At 41.0% G+C, this 19,233-nt stretch overlaps 5 protein-coding genes across 5 annotated transcripts; 2 read left to right on the forward strand and 3 right to left on the reverse strand.

Annotated features, from left to right (window-relative positions):
* Positions 1-110: 110 nt before the first annotated feature.
* On the reverse strand, positions 111-1,915 carry PCOAH_00044080 (Uncharacterized protein; the record flags this gene model as incomplete). Its single annotated transcript, XM_020061192.1, has 3 exons — positions 111-1,079; positions 1,214-1,461; positions 1,623-1,915. 3 exons carry the CDS (start codon positions 1,678-1,680, stop codon positions 111-113), a joined length of 1,275 nt encoding a protein of 424 aa, XP_019916502.1.
* PCOAH_00044090 (Uncharacterized protein) lies at positions 1,734-2,598 on the forward strand (the record flags this gene model as incomplete). The annotated part of the gene is made up of 3 exons (XM_020061193.1): positions 1,734-1,823; positions 2,034-2,108; positions 2,272-2,598. 3 exons carry the CDS (start codon positions 1,734-1,736, stop codon positions 2,596-2,598), a joined length of 492 nt encoding a protein of 163 aa, XP_019916804.1.
* Positions 2,599-2,756: 158 nt separating this feature from the next.
* PCOAH_00044100 (Uncharacterized protein) lies at positions 2,757-3,377 on the reverse strand (the record flags this gene model as incomplete). Its single annotated transcript, XM_020061194.1, has 1 exon — positions 2,757-3,377. One exon carries the CDS (start codon positions 3,375-3,377, stop codon positions 2,757-2,759), a length of 621 nt encoding a protein of 206 aa, XP_019916140.1.
* A 1,759-nt stretch (positions 3,378-5,136) lies between these two features.
* On the reverse strand, positions 5,137-13,964 carry PCOAH_00044110 (Biotin carboxylase subunit of acetyl CoA carboxylase; the record flags this gene model as incomplete). Its single annotated transcript, XM_020061195.1, has 3 exons — positions 5,137-5,386; positions 5,499-5,713; positions 5,820-13,964. The coding sequence occupies 3 exons, from the start codon at positions 13,962-13,964 to the stop codon at positions 5,137-5,139; spliced, it is 8,610 nt and encodes a 2,869-aa protein (XP_019916464.1).
* A 2,893-nt stretch (positions 13,965-16,857) lies between these two features.
* Positions 16,858-18,858, forward strand: PCOAH_00044120 (Uncharacterized protein; the record flags this gene model as incomplete). Its single annotated transcript, XM_020061196.1, has 1 exon — positions 16,858-18,858. One exon carries the CDS (start codon positions 16,858-16,860, stop codon positions 18,856-18,858), a length of 2,001 nt encoding a protein of 666 aa, XP_019916816.1.
* Positions 18,859-19,233: the final 375 nt, after the last annotated feature.

A 19,233-nucleotide genomic window follows, 5' to 3' on the forward strand; every position in this document is an offset into this window, starting at 1 on the left:
ATTCGATGCGTTTGAGGAGAAGCAAAAAAAGGGGAGTGCAACTTTTCTCGTTACTGTGATCAATTCCCTCCTCCCCTTTTTTTTCTCCCTTATGTGTGTGTTATCCATTTTCATTTCTTTTTTTTCCCTGTTGTGTCCCCCCTGTCTTTGCTCATATTTTTACTTAAATTGTATTTCTTGGAAAAGCTGACGATTTCTCCATCGCTGCTTCCGCCACAGCTACTGCTTGAACTGCTATCGCTGTTAGGAGGGTTTTTATGACTACGCTTATTGGGGGAAAGCATTTGTTTAGTCTCCCCCTCATTTGCGCCTTTTGCACCTTTGCATACGTTCGAAGAATTGGTACTTTTTTTACGCGTACCCATTTTTTTACTCAATTTATAAACTTGGGAGTTAAAGATTACTTGCTCAAGCTCCTTCCGTTGTTCCTCCAGTTGGCTTTCCATATTCCGTTCATCCATCTTTTGATTATTTTTTTTTAACATTTTAATGTTATCAATATATTTTTTAATTTTTTCTTCATTATTTTTTTGCTCCTTCTGTAAAATTTGGATTTTATCATTCAAGTGAGCTATTTTGGCACTCTGTTGTTGTATTTTTTTTTTACAATTTTCGTTTTCTTCGATTTTGTCCTTTATGACTTTGTTCAATTTTTGCGTCTTCTCTTCCAGTGCCGTAATTTTGTTGTCCTTCGAGTTTATGTGTTCATTTATTTCGTCTTGTTTTTTTAAATTATTCGTTACGTCTTGTTTATTTTTTGCATTTTCGTTCCGCACAAGTGTGATTTGTCCCTCCAGTTGTTTTATGTTTCCATGAAGAGCATTTATTTGTTTGTCTCTTTCGTGTAGCTCTTTTATTAAATTATCTTTTTCGAATTCCACTTGAGAGATGTGCGCACTTTTGCTTGTCCCTTCCTGTTCCAGTTTGTTTATTTTACCCTCCAGTTCGTCCTTTTCCTTCTTCCGTTTGGTTATTTCCTGCACCAGGTATTTTTCATTGTGCTTTAATTTCGCGATGTCCTTTTCCTTCTCGATGCATATGCACTGCAGTTCTTTGCATTTTTTCACAAAGTTGGCGATCTGAGGGGTGAGCAGGAAGCATGTGTCATTGGACGTATGTCCTCCATTGGACGTATATGTGAATGTGTGCTTATAACTGCATGATTGTATGTCTGCATGCTTATGCATAAGATCTGCCCGGCGAATGTTCCCACCTGGGAGGAAAAGGACTCGTTCTCCTGCCGAAGGCTATCTATTATATCCTTATTTTGGAGCAGAACTAAATTCAGCTCCTTTATTTTGTTAATTATGTTGTCCCCCTCCCCAGCAGTTCCATTTTTGCTCGTCTTCACAAACGCATTGCCGCTGCTGTTGTTGCCGACGTTGTTGTTACTGCAGCTGTTGCTATTGTTGATGTTGCTACTGTTGCTGTTTCTTTTTGTGTGCACTTCCTTTTTTTCTTCTGCGTGGGGGGTAATAAGCAGAATATACGTGAGTGGGGGAAGAACACATAACGTAGTGTAAACTCTCCACGCAGCGAACACGTGGGGATTATTTTATACATTTTTATTTTATTTTTTTTTTTTCCGCCCTTGGCGCTACCGCTGCAGCGTTCTGCTTAACTTTTTGGAGGATACTCTGGATTTGCGGAGCCTTTTTTTTTATCTTTTAATTTATTCATTTAAATTGAGCAAAAAAACGTAACTTTTGTCCTGTCTTGCCTGCACCAAAAAAATGAACTATCAGGAATGCCTCCATAAGTTTGTTAATGCGCATTCGGATAATTTTCGGCAGAGCTTTTACGCGGTCGTGGAGAGTTCACAGGTGAGAAAAAAACTGAGGAGGGATAGAGAAGAGTTTCTCCTACATAATTGTATGCATACAAAAAAAGGGGGAGACCCATAAAATTTCACTTTACTCATTAACCATCTTTATTAAGAGGTTTCCTTTTTTTGTAACGTGTCTGCCTGACGCTGTCTTCTTGGGATATGCCCCATTTTGTGTTTTTTTTTTTTTTTTTTTTTTTCTTTGCAGATAGAATGTCTTGAATGTCCCATAGAAAAAACGAGCACGGATAATTTCCTCATCAAAATATACATTAACAATATTGTAAGTTGAAAAATATCGCACGGATCATTGCACATGTGAGGGGGGAGTTCACTCTGAAATGAAAATAATTGAGGGGTGTTCCTCTTCACGCGCATTTAAGTTACTTCCTTCATTTTGGCTGCTTAGTTTTACTCATTAATTTATTTTTCCCGCTAACATACAGATACACAACATCCGGACGTTCCTGCTGACTTGCTTGAGCGGGTCGGTGGGGAATATTCTCCACAACACGAACGTAGACAAGCAGGAAGCGTGTTGCTACGTTGCGGCTGACGAAGAGGGGGCTAAGCACGACGCAGGTCAAATTGGCCAATCGGAGGAAGGTAATCCAAATGGTGAATACTCCATCATGCAGTGCTTCAACAAACAGGAGGATTTTTTACGCAAGTGCAAGAAAGTTCATAGCCTTCGAAAGAGTTTGGAAAATGCCCATGTAAGAACAGGGGACACTTTCGGCTTTAGGGACGACATTTTGCGGCACTACATGTGACCGTTCGTGTGAGGGCTCCCCCAGGGAAAAAAAAAAAAAAAAATACACATGCATGATACATATTACTGCGCATGTGCACACATCGGATGTTATGTGGGGATCCCCATCTAATCCGCGCAAAAAGCAGCCATGTGTTGTGCTACATGCAGAAGTTGTGTCTAGCCTGTTTTTTTCTTTTTGGTGGAAATGTACACGTCCTCGAGGCGGTAATTCATATGCTGGTTGTCCAACTGCTCATCCGTCTTCCTCTCAAAATTGTAGTTAGACGTAATGTTAAAGTTCATCATGTTATTAACACAGTCGTAAAACTTTTCCACATTTCGCACAATGTTGGCAATTTTATTGTTTAGTAATTCCCCAAAAGATCGAGAACTGTAGATTTTGCCATTTAAAATACAAAACATTTGAATAACTTTTTTGCACATAATATTTTTCACTTTATATATATTCGTTAGGGAAATGTGAAAAATGGAATTTGTGTTGTAATAAATGTGTATGCTGACCAAATCTTGCGGCTCATTCGTTTTTAAAACAGATAAATTGTCGTAGGTGATGTCAAATAAATAGCCCTCTTCCTCATCGCTGATTATTCTTCCTACTCGTATTTTTTCATTTAACGAGAGATGACTTCTACTTGTGTAAAATGGAGAAGTGTAAAAATAATTCAATGCATTTTCTCTGTTATTCAATATATTCTTTGACAAATATAGGTTATCGACGTATTCGATTTTGTTTTCCTTTTTCACCACTGGTTCGTAGTACTCCTCCGGGGTAGCCATATTTCCGTTCTTTCGTTCTTCGATAAAATGAGAGAGCAGCCAGGCAATCAGCTATATAACCTGATCTGCTAATCAGCTGATTAGCAGGTTATTCTACCACCTCTTTGCGCAGCAGACATGTGTATGTTCACACGTATATATGTGTGTGAACGCACATCTGCAGCATTTGGCCATATCGGTTGACTTTCCTCAAAGATTGGGTCCTTCACTTGTCCTAAATTATGCATACCAATATAGGCTTTATTCCACTACAAAAAATATTTTTTTTATTTTTATCCTTTTGGGGGAAAGTGTATTTCCCCTTCTTAAAAAACTTTTAACAGGACTTATCGCATGTGCGGCAAACATGTACACGAAAAACATAACCTTGCATTCATTAAAAAGAAAAAAATTAAATGGTCAAGGGTTTTACTTACTCTCCCTTTGTCCTGCTAATGCTTAAGCGCAGATGATACCTTACATACGCACGACTGCACAATTGGGGAAAGAAAACGCCGCTCATTCCATATGGACAATCTTCGGCAAAGGCATCAGCGCGCCTCTTTAAAAGGAATCCCCAATTGTTTGAAAAGGAGAGAAGCAAAATATGTATTTCCCCCCCAAATGTAATTCTTCCCCTTTTTTTTTTTCTTTTTTTTTTTTTTATGCTTTCCCCTACATTTGTGATTTGCACCGTTTTTCCCCCCACGGGACGAGCGAAATGGTATGATGAGAACACACTATTATCGATCGAAGCATGTCATTGCTGTGCACCAAAAATAAAATAAAAACGGAAGAGATAAAATCAGGATAGCGAAAATTAGAGCAGTGTAATCCTGCACAAGTAGCAATGCGAATCTTTTCTCACATACCCCTTCGTTAAAGTTGCCGGAAAGAACAATTTGCCATCCTTAAGTTATTCCTCCCGAAAAAGGGAAAAATCTGTACGGACGGAAACCCCAAAACAAACAACGTCAGCACGGTAATGGATGAATTACCTCCAATGAGTGTGTTAATTGTTCACCGTCCATCTGCCAGCATGTTAACGTACAATCACCGTTAACGCCTTTTTCAATTTATCTCTTTTCACGCAAAGGTATACACTCTTGTGCGATTAAGCAGATCACCCCTATGCTGACTTTATTTTTTCTTTTCCACAGCCAAAATGTGTACTAATACAGGACAATAAAAAAAACAAGAATAAAGACTACAAATAGAGAAAAATTAAATTCGTGTTAATCGCTACTTTTTAATTACATATCTGTTAACAAATGTTGAAATGTATTTTTCACAAAGTGCTCGCGAGAAGGCTGAACTGCAAAGCGCGCACGTTCATGTTTACACATAGGTGCACATCCGCTGTGCATGACTTTGCCGCTTTCCTCCCCCCCAAATTTATTCGAAATGGTTGGAGATAAAACACATACAGCCACGAATGAACGTAAAAATGGGCACAATAGAATAGGCGCAATAAAATTAACACAAACACACATCCATCATGTGCGTTTGCCTAAGTAAGCGTGACATTCGGGGGGGAAGAAGGCGTGTAGAATTTAAAAAAAAAATGAGGGAGAATAAGTAAAAAAAGACTGGCAATATATAGCCAAGAAAAACACAACATAACAGTTGATAATAAAAAAGGGAAAATGACAAATTGAATGGAGAGGAAAAAAAAAGCAAATAAAAAAAAGTTAGAGAAAAAAAAAATGCTGATCTCAAAATGTAGTGGCAAAATGCTGGTTGAAAATCCTCCCGCTGGATGCTTCTTTTGTGTGCCCCCCTACTGGTGCGAACTCAGCTTGCTAAAGAGTTCCCTTCTCTGTTGGAGGGACAAACTTTGAAAGGCCCTGTAAAACTCGTCCAGCGTTTTCTGGTGATGCAGATCCTCCGTTAATCGCTCTATATCCCTCAGAGTATTTTCATTTAAAATTCTCCTGCACACTTCGTAGTCGTCTTCGTCTGAGGAGGCGATGTCACTGGTGAGCTTCTTGAATTCTTCACTTTGGGTCAACGCAGTTCCGTATTTTTTGCTAAAGGGGTGGGAAGCGGGTAGCATGCATGTACATACGCATAAAGACAGATTCGCAGATAAACAGATGCACATTCGTGTGGGAGTTTTATTTTCCCCGTAGACGAGCCTACCTGAGCGTGCTCATCAGCAACCGCCGCACGAGGCGGTAGTAAAAGAAGGAACGGGCTTTCTCCCAAGGAACGATTTTCCTAATCACTCCCTTCGACTGCATGCATTTGGACACGTCGTGGAGATCTGCGTATCTGTGGCACACTTGCAAATAAAATGGCAAGAGCTCCTTTTCTTTGTCCTCTATTTCTTGTTTTATTCTGGACACGTCATCCTCCTGCATGGGGTGGTAATAAGTGATAGGCACATCGGTGTGGTTGGCAAAGTGGGTGTGCTAAGCGGGGTGTTCCACTAACGCCGCTCCACGAACACGATGCACCTACCTGCGCTTCGGCCATCCGCCTATCCAGAGCAATTATGGACGAGTCAATCCCGTGCATGAGCTTCCTAATTTCGGGTAACCTGAACTTCACCTCGACAATCCCGGGTGGCTCCAAAATGCCCCCTTTACTGTTCGTATCCGCATACATCTCTATAATCTGGCTATTCAACGTTTCGTCTACAACAACCCATGACCCACCTCTGAGTTCCCCCCAAATTGGGATGTACACGAAAACGGGGTGCTTGTAATTTACCAACTGATTAACAATCATGGAGCCGAATTTTAAGACGCTGTTAAACATATCCATTGTGCCACCTGAGAACCCCCTCCAATTGGCAAAAACAAATAGGGGTAAATTTTCTTTATTAAAATCTTCTATCGACTGAGCCGTTTTGTATGAATTGTCCGGGAAAAAAACACATGGTGCATGTGTTGATCTCACTGCTTTCGTCTTCAATGCTGGGTCACACGGAATATCCTGCGTTACTAAATTTCTGTTAACAGCTATTACACCAACAGGGATGGAACCCAATTTCCCCCTCCCCGTTATTATCCCTTTTCCCCATTCATTCATATATTCGAAGTAGCTATTTTTGTCTAAAAACCCCTGCTTCGTGTCTGTGCCTCTTATCAGTTCGACTACATCTGAGTTTTGTATGTTATCCATGTCTATGTCGTTAATTTTTTGGAAGTGCATTTTTGGAGGTTCCCCCTGCAATGTGGGTTTCACTTCCCTTGCAGCGCTGTGTACCTCCTCCCCGTTAGGCTGCTCATAGTAGCTAAATTGACTTGTCTTCTGGCGCTCCTTCTCAATAACGTCGTAGTAATGGTCACTTGTTTTGGGCACATAGGATAGCCACTTGAAAATTTTGTCGACACCATCCTGATCATTTTGAGCTTCCACTTGAGATATGCCATTTCTCATCATAATTTTGACCCCTCCCAATTGCTCATTGCTAACGTAGACCTTTTCCCCTAATATTTTATTTAGTGCGTTAAACCCTGTTAGTAAAAGAGAAGAACCTTTTTTCTGGATGGTCCTTTTCCCGAGTCTAACAAGGTAAGCGCCGATGCCAACACTTCTGCCAGTAACATATGACAGGGTAAAAATTTCATCATACGCTTTGGATGTTTCACCAGCAATAAGACCACTCCCCCTTAAATTTTCCACTCCAATATGGTTGCTTAAATTTCCTACTATACCTTCGATTAGGTATCTCTTTTCCCCATTTTGAATAACTTCCTTTAAAAATATTATGTCCTCCTTGGCTATTTTATTTTTCACGTCCTCCGTTATGTAAATGTAGTCATACCCGAGTTCCTTCTTCTTTTCGTCTTTCCAACTGACTTGAATTTTATCCATCAGAAAACTGTACAGCCCAATTCTTGCACCTGAATTGCAGGATATATAAATACGTGGAATTTTCTTCTCCCTGGCGTAGCTAGATATAGCATAAAATAACTGGTCTTCCACTACACTGAATGAGCCACCATGCGTCGTTATATCGTTTATAATAAAAATTACGTCTCTTCCTTCTTTGTATTCGACTGTCCTCACGTTCATCAACAGGCCGATGACGCTCAGTTTGTTTTGGCCCACGTTTAGCTTATCTGACAGGTAGAGCGCGTTCCTTATCTTCACTTCGTCTTCGCTGAGGTCGTCGTGCTGGAGAAACAGACCATCTGCATGGGAAGCTGCCTTCCTTGTGGTGTTCCCCTGCAGTGCATCAAAGTCCATCTTAAACTCCTTCACGCTGTTCACATATGTGAACAGATCTTCTGGGCCACCGTTGTTCATCCTGTTTAGGGAAATATTTATCGCCTTGACAAAATCGTAGGCATATAACGTATCTATATCTCTAGCCCTTTTTCTTTTTAAGTACAACGCGTCTACATCAAAGGGGGGTACACTTTCAACCTCTTCAACAACATTATTTTCTCCATCGAAGAGGACGTGCAGTCTGAGTACCTTTTTCGGTTCCAATTTGAGTATCCCCATGGAAGATTCGCCTCCCTTTCTGTACACACAGGCGTATACATCGTTCACATAATTTTCTAGAAGCAGCTCGTTATGCCTATTGAGGAAGTTCTTGAGCGCCTTCTCAATTGTATTTAATTCGTCTCCGTCATTCCCTTTCACATCATCGAGTATTACGTGGTAAGTTACGTAGCTGCTCACCTTTGTGTCTTGCACTTTCGGGTTCAGTCTAGCTATTGCTATATCATTTACTGCTTCTTTGAACTCTTCCGTGAGTGCGTCTTGTAACCGCTTCTGTTCCACGAAAACGGGTAAATCTTGCTCCCCCATGGAGTTCCCCCCTTTTGGGGGAGTTTCCCCGAGTACAGACACTCCACCCTTTGGAACATCACACACATGGATCACCCTCTCTGCAAACAGCGATTCGATTTTTTTATTCTTTTTGTACATGCCTAGGAATACCTTGGTCCCTTTAAATATTTTCTCATCTACATTTTGTAGGTCATAATTTTGGCAGTTCTTTTCAAAGGAGAAAATATATCTTTGGTAGGGCAGCAGATTTGTCCTTCGCCCGGAGGGGACCTCCTCCCCGGTGTCTTCGTCTCCACCCCACTCGTAAACATCCTCATACTTCTCCCCAAAATAGTGATAAATGTACAAATGCTTACACCTATTCTTTATATGTACTAAACTCCCTTCATAGTCACTAGGGAAACTTTCATTTCTGTTAATAATATGAATGCTGTTTATGCGTCGATCAGTTGGATTTATTCCCCCTTCTCCAATCAGTTCATCCACATGTACCCTACTTTTCTCATTTAGGATGAGTAAATTTTCTTCTTCTGAGTCGTTTATAAAAAATTTCAGACAGTCATCCCCCACTAGTTCCGTTTTGACATCAAAGTGTTTATACAAATTGTGGGCGTATATTTCTAGAAGAGCACTTTTATTTTCTGGGGTAAAAAGCGATGGAAGGAACATGTGCACGTCCGAAGGGCTTCCCAAAAATGTATTCACTACACGTTCGCAATGGTTCCTATAGCTGCTCGAAGTGGAGGAGGGCGTAGATGCACCACTTGGAAGTTGTCCCAATTTCGAATATCTAATGATGCTCTGCTTTATCCTTATGTGCTCCTCCAGTTGGTTAATTTTCTCACCCGAATTGGCAGTCCTATCGTTTAATGCACCTTTTACGAACTGAACCAAGCGCATATGTTCCGCGATATGTACTATCGCTCTGGCGAGCAAAATGATGTTACCGAAGGATTTTCCCCTAAAATGTGTTATAACTTTTAGCTTATCCAGGAGGTCATCTGGCATTTCGCTCAACGAGGTAAGCCCACTGTCTAGTAAATATTTTAAAACTAGCTCAACAAATTTTATGCTTAAATAGTTATACGTATACGCATGGGCAATTTCATATTTTTTTTTCTTCTCGTTCCTAAATTTTGTGTGTAAAATATCGTAAGCTTCTACCTGTGTGATATTTTCCTTTTTGGCAAATAGTGAATTGTATTCTATAAATTTGTCTAGGATGTAAATGAAGTTGGACTTAATGTTGTGTTTATTTTTCACTAATTCGTTGAAGCATTGTTGGTAATCCTGCTCATATCCTTTTAGTAAATATTCTACTCTCTTCATATTGGGGATGTCTAACAGGAATTGCTTTTTCCTGGAATCTTCGCCAGTGATTGGGTGATCACGTGGAGCATCCACACCTGGGGTGTCCCCCCCCACTTGTGTGCAACTGTTGGAGGTGCATTTGGAAGTGCCTTCTGATGCACTTTTTGCTGCCCCCTTATTTTCCGTGTCCCAACTGAGTGTGCCCTCGTTGGACGTCTTCTCATTGGATTCATTCCTCGTGGAAACAACTTCGCTTGACACATTATCGTTACGATCCCCCCTCTCCCCCGTTGAAGAATTTTGGCAGGTGGAATTAAGACCAGTGGAGTTATTCCCTTGGTTGGCACTTCCCGACTCATCATTCATCGTGTGCACACTGGACGGTACATTCGCGCCCTCCCTGGATTCAGAATTGGCGTACGACTTATTCGACTGAGCCGCTACCTCCACCTTGACGCTCGTGCTGACACTAGTGGGTGCCGCCGAACTTTCGTTGGACGAACTTAAACTAGTGAGGTACTCCTTGAAGGAATTAAATTTTTCGTTAACATAACTCGCTGCAGTGTGTTCTTTTTTATCACTATCCTTTTTGCTTGCAAATAAGCGGAATAGGTTTTTCTTCTTATTTAGGAATAGCCGGTTCTTTGTGCTTCCTTCCTGGGAGGACACCTCGTCCTGTTCGAAGGAGGAGAAGAAGGAGGAATCCTCCGACTTGGGGGCATCCACGACGGGTTCCGTCCCCCCTGTATTTTCACTCAGACGATGCATTCCACTTGGCGCATGGTTTGGTACAACCGTCAGTGTGTCTTCCTCGTCACGATTTGCACCTCCTTTATGCGAATGACTTTTCCCCCTTTTTTGATCATTAATCGGCCAGGAACCTTCCGCAGACTCATCCATGGGGCCAAAACTGAGGGGAACATCCTGCCCCCTAATATGGTGTTGCAGCAGACTTGCTTCCCCCAACTCGTATGCGTACTTATTCGATAAGTCCAAATGTCCAGTGAAGGTTTTAATTTCGTTTTGCTCTCCCCGTTCGGTGTTGCTATCAGGAGAGGTTTGCTCAATCACTCCAAGGAGGTCCCCCATTTTTACGATGCTCCCCTCGGACATCCTGTGCCTGAGAATACCCTTTTCTGTAGATTTAAAAGTCATGATCATTTTCATGGCCTCGACTTCTATGTAGTCCTCATTCTTCTCTATTTTCTCTCCATCCTTTATCAAATATTTTACAATTTTCCCATTCGTATTGGACATCAAATGAAATGGGTTACTCATCTTGGGGATAAAAATACTGTCCTTTTCTAAATGCATGTGGATGCCTAAGCTGTCTTCCAAACATGTATACAAATACGTGTGGTTGAAAAAGCTCGCAAATATTTTATTGTTCTTCTTATCATAATTAGCTAGCACTTCGATTTCCTGTCCGTTAATTTTTAAAGTATAAAGATTCTCCCCTGTATTATAACCCTTAAAATTGTACCTCACATTTTCAAATACGATATCAAACGTGTACGCATTTTTTACCTCCCTTTTCAAATTAGTGAAGGCATCTTCCTGTGGTTTTATTCCAATGTCCTCCCTACTGAGCGCATCTTCCACTTGTTCCTTTTCCTTCATAAAATGAACGAGCAGTTTAAAAATCGTGGCACACAGAATTATTATATGTACTGCGCTGTAATAGATATTTTTTCTTTTCTCAATAATTGTGTCCAACCAATTTGTCGTTATGTTATTTTCTATAAATGGTTTGCATTCCAAAATTTTTGCTAAATATTTTGTGCCTGTTTTTATTTCCCCGTCTATGTTTAATTTCCTTAATGCGAGGATTAGATTTTTTCTGGCTACTTCCCTCGTTTCTCCTTTTGCAAAAATGTGCCCAATTTGCGAATCGGAGAATTCATGCACGGATCCATCATTGATTGAAAAGTATCCCCACACGTCCTTCGAATTTTGGAAATGGATTCTTTTTACCTTTCCCGAAGTGGGCTTAAAACTGTCATTACTATTCTCTGCGGTGATCCGCGCAGCAATCACGTGGTTGCTTACATGTGGCCTGTTATTGTAGAAGTCGAATGGGTTCATCTCGCCCGCGGGGGTGCCCTCTCCGCCAGAGGGAGAGCTACCACCACCGCTACTTTCGCTACTACCGTTTGGAGGGCTGTACTCACACGCAGCACCGAACCTGTGAGTTTCCTCCACCGGTGCACAAAAACTCGCGCCCGAGCCTGCACTCCCTTCCCCTATTCGGTACAACCTCCTAATGTCATCTATATTCTGGAGGGGAATCCCCATGGCCACCTGCAGCTGTATCGAAATAAGATTCGTGTTGGTGATGCCCTCCGACACGGGGTGTTCCACCTGCAGCCGAGGATTTAATTCGAGAAAAAAATAAGTCTGCTTCTCCTGGTCATATAAATACTCAATAGTTCCTGCACCTCTATATTTTATCATTTTTGTTAGACGTATGGATGCCTTTTCCATTTCACGGAAAATATTGGGAGGTACAACTGAGGGGGGCCCTTCCTCAAAAATTTTTTGGAACCTCCTTTGGGTCGTGCAGTCTCTTCCACTTAGGGAGCACACATTACCATACATATCTCCGACAACCTGTATTTCGATGTGTCTAACGTTGCTACAGACTTTCATTAGAAAGATTGGCGAGTTGGGTAATTCCATTTGCACCTGCGTGTAGGCTTTCTTTATTTCTGCTTCGTTTTCCACTTTCCGGATACCTTTCCCTCCCCCTCCTTGAGATGCTTTTATCATAACAGGGTACCCAATCCGTTGGCATTCCTTTATGCAAGCATCCAACGAATGTATCGTAGATTTATTGTATACCTCTTCACTAATTTTCTTTTCAAAATTATCAATTCGAATGCTATCCCCACTCCATTTTACAACTGGTACATTTACACTCTGTGCGAGGATATTGGCAGATATTTTATCTCCTAGGGCTTCCATTACATCTCCAGTTGGCCCTATAAAAATGATGTTTTCCTTTTCCAGCATGGCGGATAGTAGCGGATTTTCTGAGCAGTGTCCCCATCCTGGCCAGACAGCATCCACTTGTTCCTTCTTTGCTATATCCACAATTAGCGCAACGTTCGCGTAGTTGTTGGAGTTCTTCCCAGGAGGTACTTTTATAACTTTGTTGGCCAACGAAATATATTTTGCATTACTTGATATGTCTTCTTCTGTGGCTAGCACTATAATCTTCATTAAGTTCTCCTCAGAGAAGGACTTAAATAGCCATTCCTTTATTGATAAAATGCACTTCATTGCTGCCATGCCGTTATTTGCAATTAGTAATTTTTTTATTATCTTCCCATTTTTATTTTTTACGAAATTAAAATATGGGTACCTTCTCTCTTCTATGTATTTTGTGTATTCCTTATGGGCCTTCTCCTTTGCCCTTTCTTTTTCTTCGTATGTTAGGAAGTCGTTGGAGGGGCTCGGATGGCTTGCAGACGAAGCAGTATCAACACATTTGTTGTGACTGCTCTGCGCCTTGGTACGTTGCGCCCTTCGCTGCAACATGTTTGTTCCGTTTTTATGTATTGGAGAGTTACCTACCGGGCCGAGACAGACGTCACCCCCACGGGTGCCCTCCTTTCGGGAGAGAAAATCATTCTGGCCCCTAAAGCTGTAATACAGTCTGTTTAGATGTTTCTTCCTCTTTTTTATCTTCCCTTTGTGTAGCCGTCTACCATCTGTTAGGGCATCCCCCGAACGATCCTGCGGGATTGTCACATCCTCCCCCTTGGAGTGTATGGAGGGGGATTCCTTAATCAGGTCCATCATAAAAGTAAAATTGTCTTCTACGTTGTTTTTCCTCCTGACACTCGCCTTGGCAACATTCCATTTTGAGAACACATCGGACATCTCCCCTGGGTTGTAACTAGCTGAATTCATACAAGGATTGCTGTCACTGTTCCCATTTTCATTGATCATATTCCTTGGGTGGTGACTTCTCCCTGGGTTGTACTTCCTCTCGTGGTGATCATTCGATGTGACACTCATAAAACCTTCATCCGTGTGGCTACTCAAGCTGCTAACCAATTCATCTGTTAGTTCTTCAATAGCGCTCCTCTGCTCAGTGCACTTCTTCTCATGGGCGATTCTCTCCTGCGCGGTGTCCTTCCTTGAGTCCCATTTTTTCCCACTTGAAGACTTGCATATAGTAGCACGCGCGGATCTATTCTCATTAAACGAAGAGGGTGCACCCTTCTTCCCGTTCGCCGAAATATTTGTCGAGTTATCTCCATTCCTCCGTCTGTTATTCTTAAAAAACGAGCTTAACAGTTCGGTTCCCTTGGACACGAACAGTGGAACATACCTGTTCTTGTAACTCTCATGAAGAATGTTTTTGGTTCCCTTAATTCTAGTCTGATATACTTCCTTCGTTTCTGTGTTGATAAAGTTGTTCTTACTGACATTATTATGCATGTGTACATAGCAATTCGTGTTTTTGTGTTTTATGGGCTCTACAAAGTTTTGGAGTAACAGAACAAGCGAAAATGCTCCTGTGAGGCCATTAACCATTTTCTGATTCTACCCCATTTAACTGCCTTGCGATGCTGCCGAGTGCGCGGCGAGGCGTGCACAAGTAAGGACGGGCGAGCTATGTGACTACATACAGCGTGCCTATACGCAGCGTAACTACATACAGTGTAAATATTTATGTGTGCATACGTGTAAGTATGGAAGCTGGGTTATTTGCTCTACGAACATGTTGTCACTTTCCCCCCACACGAAAATTTTTTTTTCTCCTTTTTTAGCACATGCAAGGATCTTTTTGGTCGCATCAATCTGCTACCAGTTTTCAGGTGCACGGTTTGAGATTCTTTCCGTCTGCCTGATCTTCCGGGACACTATAAACGATTCAACCCCTTCCGCGCGGACATGTCAATTACAGGAACAAATTTGTTATTCGTAAAAAACAAACTTCATGTAGCAGGCGCGGGACAAACTAGTGGGAAAAAGCGCTGCCACGCGTGAGTTGCGTATGCACTAATTGTGTGTCACTAATCATGTCACGAATGTTGCACCGCGAAAAACTCGCCCTGAAACAACTCTACAAACAAAGGCTGCACGCGACGCGGCGCGAAAAAAAAAAAAAAAAAGGTCACCCTTTGAGTGAATTGTTCTTATGGAAAATAAAAGAGCGGGAAAATGAGGACGCAACAGGGAAAAAAAAAAAAAAAGAAAGTATATACATAAACAGAAGTATACTCACATGTAGGCAAAACAAACTTCCACTTAACAACTGCACAAATTTGATAACACAAGTATCTAAATTTTGTCAAATGTTGCGCAGCCTTTATTATTATTTTTTTTTTATACTTTTCCACTTTTACAAGCACACAAATTTTTTTAATTTCCAAACGTTGCTTTTGCGGTAACGTTTTTTTTTAAAGAAGTGTACACAACGTTTTACTTAAATTTCACCTTCATTTCGTTTTTTAAAATATGGTTACGTTTTTTCCCATTTAATCGTTCACTTAATCAATGCAGTCCCGCATGTTTTTTCTTAATTCGTTTTTTGAGGCAAAATTCGTTCACACTGTAATATATACCTCCAAGACGTTGTTCGCACATGTAAACATAAAAAGCGAACATACAAGTAGGTACAAACATAAGCACACGTAAGTAGATATAAATGCACATACATAAGGTTCTTCTCATTTTTTTTTTTTTTTTCTTAATTTTTTTCCCCTCTTTCGACACATTTATGAATTTCCACAAACACAGGGGTGTGAAGAATTATTCTTTTTTCGGGGAATATAGTCCATTTCCGCGATGCGCGAATTTATTTTGCGGAAAAAAAAAACAAAAAAAACAGTGACCTTCATCCGTGTGAGGGACATAAGTATCGAAAGAATTCTCACGTGCATGCCTACGTACCTACGTATTTATGCATTTATTTACATATGTGTACATATGCACGTAAATTATGCGCGCATAGACGCACAAACATTTAACTATTTCTTCCTCGGTGAAATTGGAAAATCGTGACGGAACTGCAAAATTCTAAAGAGTGCGCTGAAAAAAAAAAGGGGCTTCTTTTAAAGTATTTTTTTTTTTTTTCACAATTTTGCAGAATTCAATAAAAATCAGTTAACTCTTGCATAAATGAACCAAAAAAAGTAATGTAGATTTTTCCTCCTTCACGCTGTCGCGCGTAAAATCACATCTTTTGCAATATTTTTGCTTACCCAAATGGGGCATGCGTACGTATGTACACATGCAGGGCGCGGCATACACACAAAAGATAAGCGTGCGCACCACTTGGAGTAAATTCTCGCAACCGTAAGTGGAGCGCATATGCTTATGTAAATGAAATTTGCATACACGCATTTATACGCTTATCATGCGCATGGCACTGCTCCTCCAACGTAGGCGCCTCTGCATGCCACTTTAAAGTTCTTTCCCATAGGGGAGGTGTCTTATTTAAGGAAAGAAAAAAAAAAAAAAAAAAGCCCGACCCCCTTTGCACGCACTAATTTCACTACATAAACATCCTCTGCCCCTCGAAAGAACAAATTTGTAAAGCACATTTTGGAAGAACTATCCCTACGTGAAGGACGCAAAAACGCTAAATGGAAAAAAAATATTATTCCACGCAACATTTTAGCGCACACCGATAAAAGGACATTTTGCCAGAAAAAAAACAAAACAAAATTGACGCTAATTTTGCTTACCCAGTTGGTACATTCAGATAAAAGACATGAGTGACCGTATGGATCCTCCTTTTTTCTTTTTTTCTGCAAGTCTGCAGTGTGACACGCTAGAAATGCTACCTGGTAATACTGCTATTTGAAAATGTAGAGGAGATGGGCACACCCTTTTTTACCTTGTCGCGTGAAGCCTAGCCCAACGCGAGCTAAGAAAAATTGAAGGCGCAAAACCGAATGGCGCACTTGTTCGTTCAGAACGAAGCAGGCAACTGGGTGAATCCGCCCCGCCGCGAAAAAATGCAGGAAAAAAAAAAGCTGCATGCAACGTGATAAAAATGGGGGAAGCGCGTCGACCGAAATGGCTACACGGGGAAGGAATTCATATCGCATTTAAGTCAAAAAAAAAGGGAAGAAGTTAGAGATTGTGATAAATCAATGGAATCGCCAATATTGCGAACTCCCAACTGAGAATAAACCCCCCAAAGTGAAATGTGAATAATGAAGAATGAGGAGTGCTGAATGGAGGAGCATAAATCCTGACTACTCGCAGTTGAGTGCTACAAATTGACGTACCAGATGGAAGGAGAATTCTCACAGGGAAAATTACCCCAATTACCGCTTTACCCTGTCACGATGATCCCCCGATCTGAGGCATAATAGTAGCAAGCACATAAAATTGCGCATATTATCTTGCTTATGCCCACGTAATTACGGTACATATGTACATTTTAGTGTAGCCCCCCTCCTATCAGCGCAATATGATGCAGGCGGAATACTACCCAAAACAAAACGTAGTGTCCCTGAATATTGAACTGAGTAGCTGGGCCAAGGCGTTCCTTACCGACTTACGAACATCAAAGAATCTCCTCAGTTGCACCAAGGCGTCTATCATAATTAAGAAAAAAGAGGAAATTCGAAATTTCTATTTGTATAAAATTAAGCTGAGACTACACTATGACAGTTCCTCCAATCTTCCTGACGTTTCAGTTGAGGGAGAAAAGTTGAAGGAAAAATGTTCACCCCTGGATGATCCCCCCGGCGGAAATGAGACGCGATGTGACTCCCCCCTCCCATATGGGAAGGGAAATTTTTGTAATACATACACTAATACAAAGGGAGGAAATAAAAACAGTGTGATTTGTAATGAGGAAAACGAAGGCAGGACGAATAGTGGAAAGGAAACAAATTCTGAGAGAAATGATGAAGCGAGTGGGATGAATGGGGGAAGATGCCCTCCACTGTATACAAAACAGGAGGATGAAGCCAAAAGGGGCAAGGAATCCACACCGGTGAGCGTAGGACACCGAAGGGGACACCACCTCATTGGGAGAAATAATCATACAAAGGAAAACATACAAGGGAGCGAAAAAATCTTTACAAACAACCATTTCGATATAGGCCACCTGTTAAGAGAAAAAAAACTTTTTTCGAAAGATTTCCCCATCTTTGAAAGGGGCCATTTTGCGAAGTACCTATTTTTGCCCTCCTCCTTGTCAATACAAAGTGCCAAGATAAAATCCATCCATTTTATGCTAAATGAAAAGCTGAGCATATGCGTCCTCCTAGACCTAATCGTAGTCAGAAAAAAAAATAACTTTATCCAGTCCAGCATAAACAAAGAATTACACGATATGCTAAGGATGCAAAGAAGTATCCTTCAGTGCAAATCGTGCAATGAAGACGTTATCATATGTCGAGGTGTTAATTTTATTTTGCCCAACCTGTACTTAAACACGGCTGATTTCTTGGAGCATGCGTTTTGCGAAGAATGTACCACCTTCTCCTTTGATGGGTTAAAAGATGTAGACCGAAATATTTTCCTCTTCCCCAACTGTTTGTTTTTTCATTTTAGCTTAATAAAAGAGAGTTACCTAGCTGTTAAGGCAGATTCCTTGCACCACTTTCGCTTTTTACTTTTTTGTAATTTTTGCTACAACTGCCTTGGATATTTAGAAAACCAAAGGAACCACACATATTCCTATCACAAAAATAAAAACATGAGTGATAAGCTTAAAGATGTTTTTCTGGGTTCACTTCACGAGGGGGACCAAGGGCGGTACACACAATTGGACAGGGCCACTATGTTGCAGCGCTATGGCGATCTTCCACCTATACACTTTGATGAAGGGAGAGAAAATTCGGTCCATCATTTAGACGTACCGGAGGACAAACAGCATACCAGGGAAGAAGCGAACGGTATACTCCTTTCCGAGGAAAATTCCCATGAGGAGAAGCACACAGGGAAGAAGGACATCAAAAACGAGAACAACGATTGTCTCACAGCAGGTCACAGTGGAGAACGCCCCAACCCCTGCGGAGAGATCACCCCCAAGGTGTACCTCCTTAAACACAAAATAATGATGACATTAAATGGGGAGAATATTTTCAAAAATTACAACCATGTACTTTTCCTGAACGAGTATATGCACTATAAATGTGAAAAAAAAAACACAACCCTTTTTTATTTAAGGAGTAACCAAAAAAGGAAAATAATCGAAGTGAGGATATTCATAAGGACGCTTTATATTTGTAAAATTGGGGACAAGGCAAAAGATCTTTCCAATTTTTTAGGTCTCCAAAAAGTGATGAAAATATTTTTTTGCACAAAAGAAGAATCCGAATTGAAAATTGCCAATTCGGAAACTATTGACCTTTCGAGGGAGCTCTACGAGGATGTATTAAAAATGTTGGTCCAGTATTCCTTCCGAGGGTGTGCCCCGGGAGGGAAGTTGTTCTCATATCTGCACCTTGTACATTAGGGGTGGCTCCCTACACCGTTTTTATGCCTCTGCTTGGTCAAAAAGAAGGGGAAAAGCTTTTCTTGTCGCAAAATGATCATATTACGTCCATACCTGTGTGCCTATTTTTTTGACCCCTTTTTGTGCACACATTATCCTTGCGTGTTGTTTTTTTTCCTTTCCCTATTTATGTGAAATCCGCTTTGTGTGTTAATTGAATCGCTTTTTAATTTACAAAGAGTTACAACCCTGTCGCTGGACGAGGGTTCAACTTAAAAAAAAAACTACTTCGAAGGATGAAGGCAAAATCGGCTTAAAAGAAAGAAAAAAAAACAACACGTAATGGTACAAGCGCGTACGTGCGTACACGCCAGACAATCATTATGTCTAAAGCAG

Source organism: Plasmodium coatneyi, chromosome 12 (assembly GCF_001680005.1).
Source record: "Plasmodium coatneyi strain Hackeri chromosome 12, complete sequence".
Lineage (NCBI taxonomy): Eukaryota > Apicomplexa > Aconoidasida > Haemosporida > Plasmodiidae > Plasmodium > Plasmodium coatneyi.